Here is a 19,503-nt window from a genome sequence, read left to right as displayed (position 1 = left end):
TTAAATGGGGTACAGGAATTACAAAAAAAAAAAACATTTTGGGAAAATAAAACTTGCAGAATTAACATGATATGGTAGAACTCTTCGAAATGAATCATGTAACTAAAAACAGTGTTGGACTTGTATCCGCCTCCAGAAAGCACAGCTGTGAGGCCTGCTGGGGAGCAGTGTTAGAGCATATGGTGAGAAAACGTGATACAGTATTATATGAAATATGCAACCTTTTTTTGAAAGGAATTACCGGTAATTTTGTTTCCTGCAAGTGAATGAAGACAAGCAGCCATGGTCTGAATTGATATTTAATGTCAATTATCCTCTTGTGCCATTTCTTCAATTCAAATTGTCTGCAAGCGACTTTAACATCCAGCATGAGGACAAAAAAGTAACAAAAAAAAAAGTACAGGATGCCACATGAGTAGTTGTAATGACAGTAGGATGTCACACAAAATTCTGGCTGTTCGGAGTCTCTTTTGCCCATAAAAGGAGTGAGATAATGCACATCTAGAGAAGAAACAAAGGCTGAGCTGTGTCATAAGGTCACTTGTCAAATGTAGGACGGGTTGTTTAACATTAGGCCCAACAACATTCTGCTGGCTTGCAATGTAACGCAAGGACACGGCTGTTGCTGCTTTACAGGCGAGCAGACAATCCAACTTTGACTGAGTTTTGAAACGTAAAAGAGGCACACTCCGCTTCAGAGTGTGACTACGAGCGGTAAAACATCGAGGGGTGAGCCACTACAATACAAAAAGTCGGGATTTGGAATACTGGCGAACAGTGATGTCCTTGTGGGTTTTTTTTTTTGTAAGTACCATAACCAGTAAAAAGGTTCAAATTTCCATGCAGTCACAATACAATGTTTCAATCACAGAATAGATTAAAAAAAGACTTCACAGAGAGAGTTTTTCATCAACTGTGATTCTGATTCAGGATCAAACAGGCACGCGGGGATGGTTCAAATTAGAAAATAAACTCTCAAGTGAAAGCTCTCTGTTGATGTTTGTATCGTCGCCTGCATTTTGTGCCGTGTCATTAGAAAGAAACGTGGGGTGAAGTTACCGTACGGTGACGAGTTCCTTTGCGGCCTCGGCGGGGTGAAGATAAGGACCAAACGGCTGACTTTGAAAGACATAAAGTGCTTCTGTCAAAATAAATAACAGTACAAAAATGGTTTCGACAAGGAGGTATCAAAACAATGCACTTGAAATGTGGAGGAGGACTGGCACGAGAGAGACATCAGAGAGGAGGTCCGAGGTACAGTTACAAGGTAGGTGAGGGTGGGTGGGGGTCCCCACATTGAGATGTGAGGAGGAAAAGACAAAGCAGGGTGGTGGTCTCGCTTGGCACCGATTTAACCCAGTATGAGGCTGGACTTTCCTCCGGGGGGATTCCTCCGTCCGGAGGGTGGTCCAGTTGCCGGGTCCTCAGCTGCTGGGGGGTCGTCTTGACGCTCGGGAGCAGCTGCCGACTCAGCAGGGTCACCGCCTGGGGACACACACACACACACACACACGCATTGCAATTAAGATTATTTTTCAAAACCGTTCAGCCTTCGTCAGTTTTATTGTTACCAGGCAGAAACATGACAATGTGTATGCAACAGGTAAAGACAGTTTTGTTTTTATGATGAAGCAACAGGGTCAAAAAATATCTCACCTTGGTCACATGCAGGCGTGTCTCCATCCTAGAAGGAAGAAGGACATTCTGTCATCAAAGAGCAGAATGGAAATTCTTCCTTGAACTACAGATTGTCAGAAGGCTAATAGTATCTTCTGTGTCATCAATGACTGCTCCATTTGGGAATGGTTTCTTCTTTTGGCTAAAAAAGGGGAGCTCACTCTTCAGTGTGTTTCAATAGAATCACCATGCGAATGGAAACAAATTTATTTTTGCAATGTGACATGAATGACCTAACCCAGCCGCTGGTAACAGGGGGGGGCACTGTTCCCCAGTGCCAGTCCCAAGCCCGGAGAAATGGGGAGGGTTGCGTCAGGAATGGCATCCGGCGTGAAACTTTTGCCAAGACGACCATGCGAGTTGGTAGGACGGTTTACAGGGGCGGATGGAAATTACTGACTCGCTGTGGCGACCCCTGAATAGGGACGTGCCGAAGGGAGAAGAAGAAGAAGACATGAATGACCTGACTCAATCGCAAACGCTCCCACCATTTTCTTGCCTGTACTCTTGGCAAGGGCGCAAATGTAAACAAACGGAAGTTTAGTGAAGCAGAAGCTCGTGGATTTCACTTCCTGTTTGAATGTTTCCATCCGTGAATTTAGTGCAAGCATGCTCAAGGAGACAATATACAGATGGGTACATTCCTGCAGAGATCTGTTCTTCCCACCATTGAAATAATCATCTCGAGACTAAAAGCTAGCATCTGAAGATTGTGTAAACAGGATAAAAAGCGAGAGGGAAGTACTTGTGTACTTCCGCTTTTGAACCGGCTCAGTCTGCATGTCGCGCTTCCCTGTGCACCTCATGACCAGGCAACTGATCTTTACCGATGAGGGGTTGTCTGCTGAGTTCACGGCATTGGCGGCGCCTCTCCGAAGGGGCGCTGACGACTCACCACAAAGGACGCCCGTCGGCTTCCCACCTGCGAACAGAGGACATGAAGCAGTGTGACACACTTCGCGGAGCAAGACACTTGTGACATGAGTAACAAGTATGTTGCGATCTTGATGCAAGCATTTAGGAGGAAACCGGGAGTACACTTTGCATAATTCACGCTCTCAGGAAGTTGACAGCTCACAATTACAGCATGGCTAATTCACACATGACACAATACGGTGCTTCACTCGCAATATCGTAGTTCATCGTTTGCGCCCTGCTAGATTATATATATTTTTTCATCCTTCCATGTGGAACATTTCATCCGTGAACGCTCTATTCTTTTTGTGTTAATTAAGGGGGGTGAAGAAGAGAAGAGTACCTGGCGGATTATTCCTTCGATTAGCGTAGGGGTCTTCCGGCTCGGCAAAAACACTGGAGGCCATCTTGTCTTTGCGGACGGGAGGTTTGTCCTCGTCTGCGCCGAATGAGATGTTGGAGGCGCCGCCGGGAGGACGCAAAACCCTGGGGGGGAAAGATGTTGTACCAGGTCAATTGGACGGCAGGGAATGTTTTCCTACCTTATAGCTATCGACAGGTTATGCACGTATGATATTGCATCGTAATGATATTGTTGAATATCGGGAAATAGTTAGAATAGGGTGCATATCACTTCTGAAAGCGACAGCCGCACTATTATACAACACTGCTCCTGCCAACATTTGTGCGAGGAATTAACAGAAGAGAGAGAAGTCATGCTAACCGGAACGCTATCATACGCTGCAGTCCCAAAACACCAGAATAAATGTTAGATACTGCCGTACACTTTTTACAGAAGTCGTACGGTTGTCTGAAAAGTGGAAATGAAGCAGTACGTTCGTGCACGTAGATGAAGGAAGAGGAGTCAAAATGTCAAAAATATATTAATATGTTGTAGAGCCCGTCTGATGTTTTTTTTTTTTTTTTTTTTTACACTGGGCAGAAAAAATAGCACATCATCTGTATTGTGATGCTATCTGTATTGCTATAAAAACACCACTATAACATTATATGTACGGTAAATTGCTTTGGTATTTCCACTCGTATTACTGCATTTACCCAAATAAAGGGCTGGGGGTGGTTACTCAATCAATAGCAAAGAGCACCTTTATTTGAAGGAGGCTTCTGTTTACAACTGCCTGAATGAGACAAGTGTGAAAGATTTGGCTAAATTACTGTCGTCACATACGATGTAGTTGATGTGAGCTGCACTGAAACACGTCTATCCAGGTGTGCACATGCTGCAAGGTTAGCTGTATATTTTGTCTGTCGTACGGCTGTCAAAACTCCAACTTTATGCGCTTTTTTCTTTAAAGAATTTTTAAATCTTTAAGAATTTCATGCAGGTATCCGAAGAGTGTAATAAAGCAAACAGTACCACCTTGTGGAAATATAAAGGGTAGTACAGTTAAAGAGTCAAACCATTTGTCATTAGGAGTGTCTATTTAGGGGATGGGGGTTGTTTGTTTTCCAAGTACAAGATCCAAACTGCAACAGCTTTCAGGAAAGGTTTGTTTGGTTACTTCTCAAACCATTGACACCTATGAAAACAACTTTCCAAGGAGCCACAACAGCGAGAAATCAGCGCATCTTCACCAGTTTTAAGGATTCATATTGTTAATATTCATCACATACCAATGACACTTACAACACTGAAATCGTCATTAAAATATGCGTCTGGCGTCGTTCCATGAATTATTAATCTTTGATTTTTTTTTTTTTTACACGCGCACCTAATACAATGTAATATATATCTATTCATGTCATTTGTATAAACAAGTAATAGATATTCAAAAACGAAATGGAATGAATGAACTGGTGGTTTAATTTGTCATAATGTTCGTTTCAGCTTCCAAATTGGACAGTATCCTCTTTGTTGCCTCTCGAGTGATGGGGAAGCCCACACGAGTGGCCCCACCCTACTGGAACACATCCCACGCACAGAATCAGGCAATTTCGCTATTTATGTTTGTTTGTTTCGGGTTTTCATGAGAACGGACACAACGGTAAATCGGTCGGACGGATGGATGAATGATGTCGTCGAAATATGCTGATCTATTTCATCAACGGCTAGCTGACTGCAAGGTGTACAAAGGGACATGTGCTTGCTATGTTAACAAAAAAACGGCTCGTTTAATGGGGCCTTAATATCAACAGCAGGGCTACGTTCATAATTTCCATGTAATTAAAAAATGCTGGCAAAGGGTTCAAAATAAGAGGCCGTTCAACTGATGCTGGTCTGACTGGTTAACCGCATAATGGTGGCTAACCTAGGGATGAACGTACGCAGATGTCTTTTTTTTTTTTTTTACCTGGAGCTGTTTTTAGCACCGGGCTCCATCCCTTGATATGTCGTCGTGGTCGTCATTTTCACAGTAGTCGGAATAAAAACAGGACGGAATGAATGTACGCGAGTTCAATGCGTTGTATTTCACCGCCTCATCTTCGTTCGTCCAAAGGGCTGCTTCTTCCACAACCTGCCTTCGATCTTCTCGTGTAGCGATGACAAGTTAGTGGACGAGACATGTCACTTCCGGTGTTACCTCGAAAATAAAAGTAGACGCATTGGTCATGAAACGGACCACTTCCGACGGACCACTTCCGACCATTACTTGTACACGCTCGTACAAAATCTTCTGTCAATTATGGCAAGTCATTTTGCAACATTTTTTTTACACTAGGCATCATTATAAGTGCTATATTAGCTAAGTATATGAAAACGTTTCACCTCTAGACTTTTTTTTGGGGGGGGGGGGTTAAGGTACATAGAATACAACATTTCTAGGACGTCGATGTTTTTAATATTCTTTGAATAATGTATATTTTTTAACTCTCTGGTTTTCATAGCTTGTTGGCGATTTATCAGCATATTTTAAGAGTTTTTTTTCCTCACTATTTGCAGTTTGGCCCACTCCCTATTGCCCACCGTTAACACCTTACACTACACTGTCTAGTGTTACTTCACCAGTTAATGAAACAATTGCTTTGAGCAAACGTTTTGTCAGTCCCAATTAATTCAAATAAAATAGCACAATTTAAAAAGGAATCTAGTTTTTAAGTCAGTGATGATGATGTGCCACATGTGAGCGTGCATGGTAGGCTGTCTCTGCAATTGTCTGGCGACCACTGTACTGCTCCCCTGTGACCTTGAACAGTCTATGCAGCATGGAAAATAGGATGGATGAGTGCTTTGAATTTGAATCATCCCATCCTTTATTTAATTTCGTACTACTTAAAAACAGGCACGCGCTAAAAACAAAAGGCTCAATTTATTCCAATACATTTTCATAACAGAAAGAATTTAAAATGCAGGGCTGGTTGATGAATAACAAAAGCTCCACCTGAAACCATCAATGATGGCGGTATAAAAACTAAGGAACTGTAAATCCGCCCACCCCACAACTGCTGAGAGAACAAACAAGTTGACATGAGTGAGTGACTGTGTGTAAAAAGCTACAACAACTGTGCGGCTGCTTGCTTGCGGCATGACGCGTTCCACTGGCCGATAGCATATATATGACGAAAAATGGGGCATAATGAAGATGCTCAAGGACATGGAAAGGGGAGGTAGAGATGTACACAGGAAACAGTCTTTAAGGAGAACATCCTCCGGTTTGCTGCTGGAACACGTCGATCGTATCTTCGTCTTCCATTTCCAGCTGAAAACAAATTTTGGACGTCAGATGAGAGGTTCAAGACCCGCACTCCAATCAGAATGGGTGGCAAATATTCATCCATCCATTTCTATAGTCTACCCTAGCTGACTTTGGGCGAGAGGCAGGGTACACCCTGGAATGGGCGCCTATCGATGACAGGGTGCATAAACATGAACAACCATTCATACTAATGTCCTTGGACATTTCATCAAGTCTTCAAAGAACCTCACAATCATGTTTCTGAATGTGAGATGGAGGAGGCAGGAGTACCAGTTCAGGAGAAAACCAAAACAGGAAGGCGTGAGACAGGAGGCAAACCAGTACCTCTCTGTGAGGCGGACACGTGAGCCACTCTTCCATCATGCTGCGCCAAAAGCTAATGTAGAAATGACTAACAATGCAAAACAGTACTACACCACGGAAAACGACAATCACTATCATACACACACTACTTAAATGAATAGCCCAAACTTAGCATTCATGTTGCGAAGACAGATTTCACAATGTTTGACAAATTTAGGCATAAAATAATCAGCAGGAAATATTTACAGAACTTTCACAATGTCACCGCAGCTCTTGACAGGACAAAGAACCATGTTTGGTTACTGAAGACAAAATGGATGCCACACACCTCCTTTATTAAGGAGTACAACCAGGTCATAGATATTAGGGCTCCTGTCACTGTCATTTTTTTTTTTAAAGAATTGATTATTTTATCAACGATGATCATAAACACACCAAATACTGAAAATTGGTACCGTTGAGTACTGGGATCAATTTCCAGATATCAGGAACCTGTACCTTATCGATTCAAACGTGAAAAGGTACTCATCCCCAGTTGCTTGTGTTTGTTGAAAAATATACATGTACGTCAAAACAGACCTTGAGAAAATTATTGTACATGAAATTGCAATATTGAATAAAAAATAAAATGAATCACATTTTCCAAAAACGTTAAGTCCTACTGGGGACCACTGTGTTGTGCTGGAATGCCAGCAATCAATATTTCTGTAGACTAAAAATGTCTGTGTGGATGGCATACATGGTGCCGGGAAAGACTTAGTTATGCGGTTGACTTTTTTCCCTCCCCAGCCCTAATAAATGTAAATATATATGGACATCGTTTTCATGCCCAACAAAGGATGAAAATATGGCCCGCTGCAGGGAAAAAAAAAAATCGTTATTGCACAACAGACTGTGACTCATCGTCCACACAGGATTTCCATGAGAAGGTTTGAATATTACAAATATTACAATTGTATGTAATGGTCTGAGGATGAATAAATGACTCATCTTGGTACGGATCCGTTCATGTTTGTAGCTTTAGAGCTACAAACATGCTCCCAAACTCTTATTTTAGGGGTTAATGTAAGTTTTCCACCGTGGGGCATCAATATTACTCAAAAATATAGATTCAGAGAGGAGAGTCAAGTTGTTCGTACCTGTGAGGGCGTGTCCGTTTCATTGATCGGCTGGCCATCAAACCGAAATCGTATCTGCCTCATTGATAATCCCTGTGGAAAAGGATAAAGAAATGATGGAACTATACGTAATTATAAAACTAATTCTTGACATGCTATTGTGATTTGGACAACAATTCCAATAAAACATGATACAACAATTGTATGATACTATTATCTCGCTCTCTCTCTAAACTGTATTTTTTTCAGAGACAAGAAACGGTAAAAAATAATACAGAGGCAAATGTAAAAGGTACAATGTCAGGTGTTTTTTTTTGGGGGGGGTGTTAGTGTCTGTTACATAATTTTAATGAAATTACGATAAAATTTATGCTTAATATTATTGTAAATAATTTGTGTACAGGTGCATCCTAACAAATTTCAATATAGTCAAAATGTAACTGCTATTCAAACAGTGAATGTCATTCAGCTGTTTTTTTTTGTTAGCCTTAAGCTGTAATCGTCAACATTATTCTAAAAAAAAAAAAAATCATGAAATCACAAAAATTTATTTGGGTTGTTTTTCATGGAACCCATTGAATTTCCAGCTCAATTTACTGAAGTGGAATGGAGTGGAAGTATACAATGCATTCGTAACTCATGGGCGCCACCTCGTGGACAGAGACAGAAACGAACAGAAGATTTTTTTTTTCTGGCAACACGATGGGACATCTTGGGACTAAACAGGATTGCGTTGCTTTGCCATTCTGTCAGTTTCTTGGAAACTGTTTTTGAAACTGATGCATTTTAAGAGAGGGGGGGCTCTTAATGACATGGCATGTCATTAAGAGGAAGTGATTTTTTTTTCACTACTCAAAATACATTCACACACAAACGACACAAACCTCAATTTGTTCATTTTATCTCAGCAGTATGTTTGAAATATTGGAAGCGGTGAAATCTGGTGATCGGCAAGTGAATTTTCATCGCTGGATCGTGAAATCAGCAATTTCCAGAACAAAATACAGACAATCCGCTCTGTAAGAAATTTGGCCAAAGTCTTTTACACTCTCTCTGATTGTTTTGCTTTTTTCAGCCAAATGATGGATAGTTTACTGATAGTGACATTGAGTAGAACAGTCGAAATGAAATACTGTATTTTCCGGAATACAAGTCGTTATTTTTTCCCCCACATGCTGTGGTTTTTAACGTGACGCTATTTATTTCTGAATTTTTACTGAAGCTGCAATAGATTTGCTCATTGTCTCGTCACATCTGACAAATGAAATTACCGAACACGTCACAGTGGACCATGTGAACCTGTCCTTATCTGCGCTCTTACTGAATATTCATTAGCTATTTGTGGTTGGAAAGTGCATGCATGAGGGAGGGGCGTTGTGATGCGGAAATTTATGTGCATAGTGGCACATGGCTGTATAAGGAGCCTATGAATGTGAATTTCTCCATTGTGAGACAAATCAAGGTTTTCTTATTCTTATTATTCTTAAGAGGGCAAAAATAATAAGTAATAATAATCCTTGAGTTGATGAGCATTGCGAACAACTGCCAGAAATACAACCATCTCTCCGGTGTAACGCCCATCTCTCCTATATTTGTTTGGCTACCAAATCCCGCCATCACAGGCACGGACGACAAGCGCTATCCCCGGGGGACAGCAACTCCATGAAGCTACTTCCAGTGCATAACAAACGGGTTTCCAAAGGCTGCATTGGTGTGTGCGATGAAGAAGGCTGTACAAAATCGTTGCCATGCATGTATGTGTGTGTGTGTGTGCATGCATGTGCGGCAATGGGTCGATCACGGAAGATTGGTTGCTTGAGTAGATCTTTGTTCAAAAAACAGTTCGGCACCCCTGCTCTAGACCTTTTATCTGCTCCTTGTAAATGGGATAATGAAGGACTAGAAGGACCTTAGAGCCATTAAGGTCATTGTATGAATGTCCCAATATCTATGGACAGGTGTGTACATGAAGTGTAAAGGCCAGTTGTATACTTAGCATTTGTTTATTTTTATCACTGCTGGTCTGTCAAAATATATCTTCACATGGAACTGGTCCTTGGTGCAAAAATGGTTGGGGACCGGACCGTTGATGTCAAGGGTTGGAAATACAGGTGATGTATCTCACCTGCCGTTCACAATACGCTTTCATCAGTTTGTTGAGTGGAGTGTGCCTCTTGATCTTGAACTGCACCACCGAACCGTCCTGTCCTGCCACCTTCAGGTTGATGTGCTCGTTGTTCTCCGTTTTCATTCCCTCCTAGCAGACACACACAAACAACGGAGTTAACAATGTGCCCCTACATGCGGCCCGCGGGACACAGGTTGGCCCCATCACCCTAAACTCTACACAGTATTAGGAAAGCAGTCATTGACCTATTCAAAACATGAATTCCGGCCTTCAGCGTGTTTAACGCTTAGAACACCCCCACTATAATAAGAGCAAGCTCCCGCGCGACGATTCAGGTCAGGGTTTAAATTACGGCAGTAATTCCGAATTCCGCTTCAAGCTTGCCATGCTAATTATGCCGCTATCTCGATTGTGCGTTTGCGCCGGCTCCTGCGGCTAAAAGGTTTTTGTCGAATTATTTGCTACGGCTCCGATGGTATTGTTTCGTCTGATCTCTGTGGTGATTAATGTAAACACAACGCGGGTATAAAGGGGTAAATTTGAGCCGTTTACCTTGGGCTTCTCATCTGCCATGGTTGCTGCGTTGTCTTGTCTGCCGCTCTGCAGCTTGTTTTCTTCGCTTGGGGGCTTCTCCCCTCCCACACCCCAAGTGACGGAACGTTAGCGCCACCTAACGTGCTGGGGACACAACATGGACCAATATTCCCCGAGGTGTCAATAACGAGATATATTTACTCTGTTACATTTACTTAAGTAACCTTTTTGCAATACACACTTTTACCCCCTTACAATGAGCAACATTCCCTACTCCTTATCTGCAACGTTCCTTTGGTGTTTTACGTGACAAAAATTATTGAAACTTTTGTGATAAATGTGCTGAATTTCTTGGGGCAATAATTTATTCACGATTTATTCTAAATCATTGGAAAATTTAGTTTTTACTGTGGTGTAGGTCTTTGAAAATTGGGAATAATAAAAAAAATCCGTTGAAATTGTTTTACTGATTGAGAGGCTGAATTTACCTCATAATTCAAAGTATATTTATTTTGTCATTTTCTTGTCTGTCTTTGATATTTATTGTAATTTGCCGTGTGGCTCTTAATATAGTTGTTCTTTTAATTACAAATAAAAAACAGGGAAAATGCAATTTGAATAATCAAACGGAGACAAGCAGTCACATAAACACACAGAAATTAAGGCAGGGTTCCCACTCCTCTTGAAATAATTTTCCACAATTATTTAATCTGTTACGGTGCGAGTCAAGTCATAACAACAATACAACATACACTAAAATGCAAATCGATTCTCATCATTCACCCCAAAAAGAGCCATTAAAAAATAACCTGTTTGTGAAGGTCACATCACTGATACTCACTTGAATGTTGGAAGTAAATCAACACGATGGGAAATGGCTGACAGACTAATGAGCTGCTGATGGGTTGGTAAGAGGCCAAAGTTCATGGTAGCCCCCACGGCAATGCCGCAGCCAGGTTGACTGGCCCAGGTAGCGTGATCTAAAAATTGCATGAAAAATCGAAGCGCTGGTCGCTGTGCACATGTACAGTATTTTAATAGAGCTCAATTTATATTAGTTTTTCCTCATTCACACATCATCTGCTTCTGCTGTCGCGCAATGTAGCAAATATAAAATGCTGAGTGAAACGTGGCCAAGTAAGACTACTGTTACTTGTCGTTACAGTAACGCTCTTGAACTGAAAGTCTCTATTTTGCTACTTCTCTGGGAGTAAATACATCATTATTTAGGTCGTTTCCAAAACATAATTGCTCCGTGGAGTAAAAAAAAAACAAAACAAAACAGGTCAATCACAGTATGTAGAATTCAAAACGCAGTTCGTTCAACCCCATCGGACCGTTGGGAGTTCTCTATTCCTCACTATAGAAAGCGTTGGGCGCATTCAAAAGGAACAGGGAGAAACCTGTTTTTGTCTCCCCAAAAAAAGACAAAAAAAACATAAGTTTGTATTACAAAGATTTTACTCACATTTGTCATAAACTGAAAAATAAATATTCTTAGAGTCATTTACAAATATCAATATCCCAGAAGGAAGCACGTTTCCCCACCAAAAAAACACTTGACTGTCATAAATATGTTATCTCTAAATATCCTTTTCACATAGGAAACCAAATACAGGCAAAGTAAACTTAGACCATTAACACAGTCAAAAAAGAGACTGACTGCTTTGTACCTTCGAAGAAAAAAAAAAGATCACCTAGTAATAAGCTGACTGTCTTCATGATGCAGGAAGTAGCGTTTCTTCTTGTGCATGGGGACCTTCACTAACATCTTTTGCGCAGTATGTCACAGTATTTACGCAAGTAAAAAACGTTGTAACCCTTACAGCCACCACGAATAAGAATAAATAGTGTGTATATCAATAAATAATTAAGTACAACACAAGTGGACGAATAAAAAGCAATTTTGTTTTTTGCAAGTCGGGCTCCTGCCTTCCTTGGCCAGAAGGAATGATTAATCACAGACTGATAAACAACAACAAAAAAAAAGTGTTCATCTTCACAAACAAATGTGGAGCTTTTTTTTTTTGTACCTTAACAAATCGTGCAAACATTTTGACTTGATGGAAAGTCAAACACTATATGAGAGCAATTAGACACAATGAATGATGTATGATTTGTGATCACAATGTGGGCTCGGTGCACTGTCGTGAATGTTAAACTTGAGCAAAGGCAAACACTGCATCAAGATGTCGATTCCGGCACACCTTCACCTCCAAGGTCCATTTGTTTACATAAAATGAGGTTTAAAACTTAGCAATGTTAGAAGTGCATGTTATATATAAGTATGGGAAATCGTACTGTTTTTAACCACAATTTGAACAGGAGATCTGTGTTGGGAAAAATAATTGTGTTTACATTTTAGTTCAGTACTCTTTAGGAGCACATTTTGTCATATCTTAAGTTGGATATGGGTCAGTTATTGCTACGGTGTTAATTTTAAGATACGTACATGTCAGAAATGCAGGACCCTTTAAGTACCAGTATGTTGGATAAAACTCAGAAACTAGGTCAGCTGTGATTGGTCATCATCAATCAACACCAAGTGGCAAAATGGGCACCCCCTGAGCAGAAATGAGAAATGCAGCATTTGTGAGTGTGGCATATTCCCGACAACTGTTCCTTTCTCATGGCCTGCACTGGTAAATCCATTTTTTAAAAATAATCCAGAAGGGGGTGTGATGTGGAGTCACAGCCCCCGTCCCAATCTGTCAGGAAGTGGAAATTCGTTCACTTCCCCGACGTCTGTGTAGGGCTGCTCATCCAGCGTGAATGTCAGCTTGTACCTCATCCGAACCTTTTCCTGCCAATCATGTACACACAAACACACGGGTGTGTACAAGCGCAAAACACAAATCTTATATTAATGAGCAAAACAAATGTATGAAGCTGGAGGGGAAAAAACAGCCTAGGGCTAAACACTACCTTGTGAGGATTGGCAAGCAGCACGACCTGAGTGATGACAGCGGGAGGCAGGATGGGGTTGAAAGGAGCTAGATGTGTCCCAGAAGGCGGCTGCAATTTCACTTTCATGGTCTAGACGGGAGCTCACACACACACACACACACACACACACACACACACACACACACACACACACACACACACACACACAACGGATCCACGCACAACCAGAGTAAACAGGCAGCTGCACTCATATTTACCCAAATTGATCAATGCACGGTTTTGAATGATGCTGCCAGAGCGATGCTGCTATTAAGTGATGTATTGTTCCGATGACAGTGTTGATTTATCTTCCCCAAACTACAGCCAAATTTTTGTGGGTTTGTTTATAACTTGATTTTTCAATCTCTTGAACTTCAGAAGAAAAACAATAATAGACATTAAAAAAATAAATAAAAATCAATTGATTTGTCCTGCTACTTTTTTTTTAAGTATTCCATTTTTCTCATTTATAAAGTCACTCACAATCGGCCGCAGCATGCATTTTGACCACTTGCAAAAAATAACGAGTGCCACAGAGCCATATTACATAGTCCGTCTTTACTAAGGTTCTAGTGCTCTTTTCTGATTGAACTCTTTGGGAGGAATTTATTTCTCTCAAGGACATTGACTCGCCTCGTGTATGAAATATGCTCTTTAAATAAAGCTGCCTTCCCTTGGCTTCACAATATGTCTTTTCATTGAGGTTGTAATTTGCGATGGTATCATGCTGAGAGCTGTTCAGCATATTTTTGACTCATGTAGAATAAAATAGAACTTGAATGTCATTGTTACGTTAAAAATGAAAACTAGCCGGGCATCCCCTCACACTTAGCTGTTTTGCAGGTTAAAAAAATAGAAATATAAGATCTAAAAAAAAAACTGTTAAAAAATACAATTATTTACAGAATGCACAAGTGTTCACAAGTTTGGAAAAATACATTTCATGGTCTTTTGTTTTTTTTGTTTTTTTTAATATTGATGAATGGAAAAAAGTGGTCACTCTTTCATCCAGGGCATGAGTCATGCACAGACATTTTTTGCTATATTTTGACATTCTAAAAAAGGCATGGAAAATATGAGATAGTTTTTGGTATGGCGATGTTTTACAACTCATCACAGGGTAAAACCAGAGCATATATTAGCTTTTTAGACAGAATCCCAAAGTAGTGGAACACAGTGTGCAGCTGTCCAACATCAATTCAATTAAAGAGGTTTTACCTTGGGAACAGCAGCCTGCAGTACTATGTCCTTCACAGGAAGCGGGGATGTATTCAGCATGGAGGCCACAATTACCAACACGTCAGACCTGCCGGGTGGACAGTCACTGGCGAAATGCAGAAGTAGTCGAACGCCACCTCTGTCGTATGCTGTGACCGGACATATCTTACCTAAAACAAGGCAGATCAACTTTAGTTGAAAACGAGTTCATTCATTTACTTGTATTAACTTTGTACACCGAATATTCCGCATGCTGCAGATGACATCCCAATAATTCATGTCATTTTTGTCTCAAGTTGGCAGAATGTACGCCTTCTGTGGCCACCTGTTGCCATTCATACAACAGAGTAAATCATTGCATGCACACACTGAGTAAATGCATTTATAAGTCAACTGAGACAAAATTATTTCAGTTACAGTACTACCTGTGAGATTTTCCAATGTCCCTTGTTTCAATTAAGGTTGAGAAACATTCCCGTAGATTAAATGATGTGTTCCACACACCCACTAATACAGACGCCAGGCTACACGAATGTAGCCCAATTTTGAACCGACAGACGTGTCGCGGGCAAACGTAGTGCTTCGTAACCGATTTTGACTTGTCTTTGACGCGTCGTAGCCCATCAAGTGTGACGTACTCAATACCACCACGACGACGAACGTCCGGCATGTAAGAGGTTGTTCGTCTTGCCGCATAGTGCGACATGTCCGACGTCGCCCTTCGATTGTTTTATTTGGAGAATAGACAATCTACACAGTCCTTTCTCCAGCATCCAGGAAAGAGTTCAAACGCTCTTTTTTTTTTCTTGTTCTTTTTTTTTAGCCTTTTCTGAGCATAGAAACAACACACATGCACAAAATGGCCCCGGGGGTCTGTATGGTGACAGACTTGTAGTGTGAAAATCCCACCGAGTCCAAGACACAGAACGATATTTATCTGGTAGTCTGACAGCGCGACCGTCGTGAACGACAAAAAAGTCGCGTAGTTTGACACAAAACTTAACACAAACAAACTTACTCACTTGGTTTGACAGCATGTAAAGGGACAAAGAGATCAGCGAGAGACGTCTCATCTAGCCCGTTTAAAGAGGTCTGATTATTGTTGGATAGACTTCGAGCCGGGGGGCAGCCAAGTGTGACTGGAACGGCTTCTTGGTGCAGGAGATTGGCAGGAGAACACAAACTGCCATGCTTGGCTTTCGTGTTGTCAAAGTGCACCCCGGGGATGCTGTGGGCAGAATCACATAGACCATCAGATGAATACTGCTCTGGCAGCACAGATAACCATTCAAAGAGGCGACAAAAGTGTCGTCATAATTAATCATTTATGCTCCACTTAACTCATTAAATGCCCAGAACAATTCAGGACAGCTTCTAAACATTCAGGGCCAAAAATGAGTTTTCTCATTTTATTTTCCCCGTTTTTTTTCTACATGCTCAAGGAGTGCCAATTACGCAAAATTCCCAGTCGATGGTAGGAGCGCACCATTTTAGATTTAAAATAACCTCTGTTTCCCAAATGTTTACAGTGGGGAGGTAGGACTTAATTCTCATGGTGGCGCACGGTGGCCCTGCCCTCAAGGATGTGACTTGCAGTCGGATAATCTGAAGCATATATTCAAACAGGCAACATGTATTTATAGAATTCACAGACTATGTGTCATGATAGCAGAAGTATCTGTGTGCACAGTACAACAACGTTCTTGGAAATATGACTAGGATGACTAGGGTGTGTGTGTGTGTGTGTGTGTGTGTGTGTGTGTGTGTGTGCGCGCGCGCGCGTGTGTGTGTGTGTGTACAGTTCCAAAATCTGGCATGGGGCCTGTGCAAATGAGGCCAACGGGGAGAGTGAGTGAGCTTCTGCTTGCTGACATTTGAAAAAAGATCAATGTCATCATCAAGGATATAAGTCAACTCGACTTGCATCACTATAATGTCGAGGACACAAAAATCCGGAGTCGTTCAACCCCTGGTTAAAATACCCCCTGCTACTCACCTTTTATTACCGCCTAAATCAAGCAGGGCTAGGTTTTGCTGACTTTGATCCAGTAAAGACGGCGCCAATGGGGAAAGCTGTGCATCGGCAAAGGACTGTGGGAAGGTAACCGCGGTGGCTGACCATGGCGAATCCACTGGGACCGATGCGCTCTGGACTGGACCGATTCGTGTCTGGAGAGTGGACGAGGACGAGAGTGGGGTGGCTAACCCCAAGGCGAGGTTTGACATGGGGTCTGCGGGTCTAATTTTTGCGGTGGTGTCCAAAAGATCCATGTCCTGATTATAATTCTGAATTAAGAAAGGAAACAATGAGACATACTGGCAAAATATTAGGACAGATCGTTAAATGTGTTCAATGTACCTGGAAGGGCTGTAGGGATTTGTTTATACTGGTGGGTAGAACGGATTCAGTGGCAACAGTTCCGGGAGAGTCTGTGAAGAACATACGTGTTAAAATAAATAAATAAATACATAAATAAATCAGTCAATTCGATCTGAAGCAGTGAGTAGTTTCTTGTCGGCAGGCGGGGGTTAGCGAAGATAACCAAAAGTCAGCTCTGCCACGTCAATCTTTCATCTCAGCAAAGCCAGCGGATTTTAAATTAACAAGATTCTTGAGGTTTTGGGAGACCCTTATCAGAGGGCAACAGAATTTAAAAATCACCGGCCACACCATGAGGTATGCCTGCACATTTGATCAGCGCTCAATTTTGACCTGACAAAATGAGAGATTCATTGACTAATTCAACAATACATGAATTATTAGGGTCGTCATTATAGGAAGGTATGCCATTGAAAGCGGTTACTAATATGTACAAAAGTTCGACGTGACGCCCATCCCACCCCCCTCAAAAAATATGAAAAAGTCAGTGCGCGCGCAACGTGTTGAGTGGAATAATGTATATGCCCATGGCCACATACTGAAATTTTATCTTATTCATCTATTTTCTATTGCGGGAGCACTAGAGCCTATCCTCCGTGATTTTGGGTGCACGCGCACACACAGACACAGACACAGACACACACACACAGACACACACAGACACACACACACACACACACACACACACACACACACACACACACACACACACACACACGAACTACTACTGTGATGCCCTTTCTTTCATTCAATTTTATTCTGTTGAAATTTGATTGTCCCAACGTGTGTTTTCATCAATTCAGTAAGGTCCTTGGAGGACTTCATTAAAACATGGATTTCACAAAAACTGCTGAAACATTTTGATCAAATACCAACGCACATGATTCTCATGGAGGAGCACGCAGAATATTTCTGTTTTCTCGGGCAGAGGGCTCATATTTTTCTTGTCACTCACTGACAGCAGTATGAGTCAATTGCCTCCCTCTGGCATTGAACACTGACAAACGTTGAGGTGAATGTTACCTAAAGTCAGCAGCTCTTCATCCAGGAGAGAAAACGATGCGGGCACCTTGTCAGAGCTCGCAGGGGATGGTACAGCAACAGCGGTTCCGCATAGAAGATCAACATGAGAAATCACATTCGATGTCGAATCTTTCTCTCTTAGTTGGGAGAAAGCTGAGATGTCCATCAGGTTACAGGTTATTATTATTTGTGCATGAAAGGGTTAAATAAACAAATTGCGATCACCGGAAAACGAACGTTTTTTTCCAGGTTCTGTGTAGAAACTACTATATACATAGAAGATCAACATGAGAAATCACATTCGATGTCGAATCTTTCTCTCTTAGTTGGGAGAAAGCTGAGATGTCCACGTCTGTTGTCAAATCAATCAGACTCTCTGTTCGGAGTGTGCGGCTGGTGCCTATTGCGAGGAGAAAAAGTAGCGTAGGCTAATATTATCAGAAGGTCAGTTCACATCTAAAAACTCAAAAGTAATATCACAGCGCATATTAGTATTTTCTTGATTTTATCACCAGTGGCATTTGCATCGCACGCGGCATCTTTTGCCTGACCTCTGGCAGCAATTATGTGGAGAGTGTGGCATGTTGTTCGAGCTACAGAATTATCTTTTCATGTTATAAGCCCGAGTGAACAGTAATGGACTACAGAAAAATTAGGATCTATTGCGCATCTTTTCTACAAATCTAAAATGTATATCATAGTCGTCTGTTGTCAAATCAATCAGACTCTCTGTTCGGGGTGTGCAGCTGGTGCCTATTGCGAGGAGAAAAAGTAGTGTAGGCTAATATTATCAGAAGGTCGGTTCACATATAAAAAGTCAAAAGTAATATCATAGCGCATATTAGTATTTTCTTGATTTTATCACCAGTGGCATTTGCATCGCACATGGCATCTTTTGTCTGACCTCTGGCAGCAATTATGTGGAAAGTGCGGCATGTTGTTCGAGCTACAGAATTATCTTTCCATGTTATAAGCCCGAGTGATCAGCAATGGACTCCAGCAAAATTAGGGTCTATTGCGCATCTTTTCTACAAATCTAAAATGTACATCATAGTTGGATGTCACTCTCCCCCTTGATATTGTAAATGTGGTTAAGTGTTGTTGTAAAACACAAGGGACAAGGATCCGTCTGAAGACCCAGCCTATGAATTTGGACATAGCTATAGACAAGCAACTGAAGTGTGTAAGCGAACCCACTAATTTTACAAGACTGATAAAATTCTCAATAGCAGAAAAGGTATGCACATTAATATTATTACCTGTACCTCGTTTGACTGCTGATGGTGTTTTAGTCACTCCATTTATGGATTGGCTTTCCACAATTTCCTTGCAAGAATTAATTATACTGGTGAGGTCATCGTTGGCCTGCAAGATGTCACCTGGTTTAGATGAGAGTGGAAAGATTGGCGTGAACTTTATGTCACTGTTAAATCCCAACACACACACAAAAATAATTATGAACACTAGAAAGTGAACATTGCAGTTGAGATCCGCCACCGCGATATTGCGCACTTAGAATATCAGGCTAGGCTCAATTCCATGTCAAGGGAACAGACGTTGTGGCTCCGACGGCTCCCATTGGCTGGATTTTCCACCAGGACACCG

The 19,503-nt window shown here is 41.5% G+C and overlaps 3 protein-coding genes across 3 annotated transcripts in view; all 3 read right to left on the bottom strand.

Annotated features, from left to right (window-relative positions):
* Window positions 1-281: 281 nt before the first annotated feature.
* Window positions 282-5,139, bottom strand: jpt1a (Jupiter microtubule associated homolog 1a). Its single transcript, XM_019862109.1, has 5 exons — window positions 4,905-5,139; window positions 2,936-3,078; window positions 2,505-2,599; window positions 1,657-1,684; window positions 282-1,485 (listed from the first exon to the last, which is right to left on the bottom strand). The coding sequence occupies exons 1-5, from the start codon at window positions 4,958-4,960 to the stop codon at window positions 1,352-1,354; spliced, it is 456 nt and encodes a 151-aa protein (XP_019717668.1). The 5' UTR covers window positions 4,961-5,139; the 3' UTR covers window positions 282-1,351.
* Window positions 5,140-5,842: 703 nt separating this feature from the next.
* sumo2a (small ubiquitin like modifier 2a) lies at window positions 5,843-10,456 on the bottom strand. The gene is made up of 4 exons (XM_019862110.1): window positions 10,350-10,456; window positions 9,795-9,926; window positions 7,691-7,762; window positions 5,843-6,251 (listed from the first exon to the last, which is right to left on the bottom strand). Exons 1-4 carry the CDS (start codon window positions 10,368-10,370, stop codon window positions 6,186-6,188), a joined length of 291 nt encoding a protein of 96 aa, XP_019717669.1. The 5' UTR covers window positions 10,371-10,456; the 3' UTR covers window positions 5,843-6,185.
* A 1,434-nt stretch (window positions 10,457-11,890) lies between these two features.
* Window positions 11,891-19,503, bottom strand: part of gga3a (golgi associated, gamma adaptin ear containing, ARF binding protein 3a) — an 11,483-nt gene continuing 3,870 nt past the window's right edge. The window contains exons 7-15 of the mRNA XM_019861742.1: window positions 19,164-19,321; window positions 18,601-18,651; window positions 17,899-18,063; window positions 16,855-16,925; window positions 16,492-16,781; window positions 15,518-15,723; window positions 14,496-14,665; window positions 13,257-13,367; window positions 11,891-13,134 (exon numbers count right to left, since the gene is read on the bottom strand). Of these exons, the coding sequence (XP_019717301.1) occupies window positions 13,021-13,134; window positions 13,257-13,367; window positions 14,496-14,665; window positions 15,518-15,723; window positions 16,492-16,781; window positions 16,855-16,925; window positions 17,899-18,063; window positions 18,601-18,651; window positions 19,164-19,321 (1,336 nt within the window). The 3' untranslated portion in view covers window positions 11,891-13,020. The remainder of the gene's footprint in view (window positions 13,135-13,256; window positions 13,368-14,495; window positions 14,666-15,517; window positions 15,724-16,491; window positions 16,782-16,854; window positions 16,926-17,898; window positions 18,064-18,600; window positions 18,652-19,163; window positions 19,322-19,503) is intronic.

The sequence above is a fragment of the Hippocampus comes genome, unplaced genomic scaffold, assembly GCF_001891065.2.
Source record: "Hippocampus comes isolate QL1 unplaced genomic scaffold, H_comes_QL1_v1.1 scaffold7, whole genome shotgun sequence".
NCBI lineage: Eukaryota > Metazoa > Chordata > Actinopteri > Syngnathiformes > Syngnathidae > Hippocampus > Hippocampus comes.
Note: the sequence above shows the minus strand (reverse complement) of the source record. Positions and strands in the feature narration are given on the sequence as shown.

Bases quoted from the DNA above. Each gene is read 5' to 3' on its own strand.
- jpt1a (XM_019862109.1), bottom strand. From the start codon at position 4,960: ATGACGACCACGACGACATATCAAGGGATGGAGCCCGGTGCTAAAAAC. The intron at 1,685-2,504 runs GTAAAGATCAGT...TCTTCCTTCTAG, and splicing joins CAGCAGACAACCCCTCATCG to GATGGAGACACGCCTGCATG. The intron at 1,486-1,656 runs GTGAGATATTTT...GTGTGTCCCCAG, and splicing joins CACGCCTGCATGTGACCAAG to GCGGTGACCCTGCTGAGTCG.
- sumo2a (XM_019862110.1), bottom strand. From the start codon at position 10,370: ATGGCAGATGAGAAGCCCAAG. The intron at 9,927-10,349 runs GTAAACGGCTCA...TGTGTCTGCTAG, and splicing joins TGGCAGATGAGAAGCCCAAG to GAGGGAATGAAAACGGAGAA. The intron at 6,252-7,690 runs GTACGAACAACT...ATTTGTTTTCAG, and splicing joins AAACGGACACGCCCTCACAG to CTGGAAATGGAAGACGAAGA.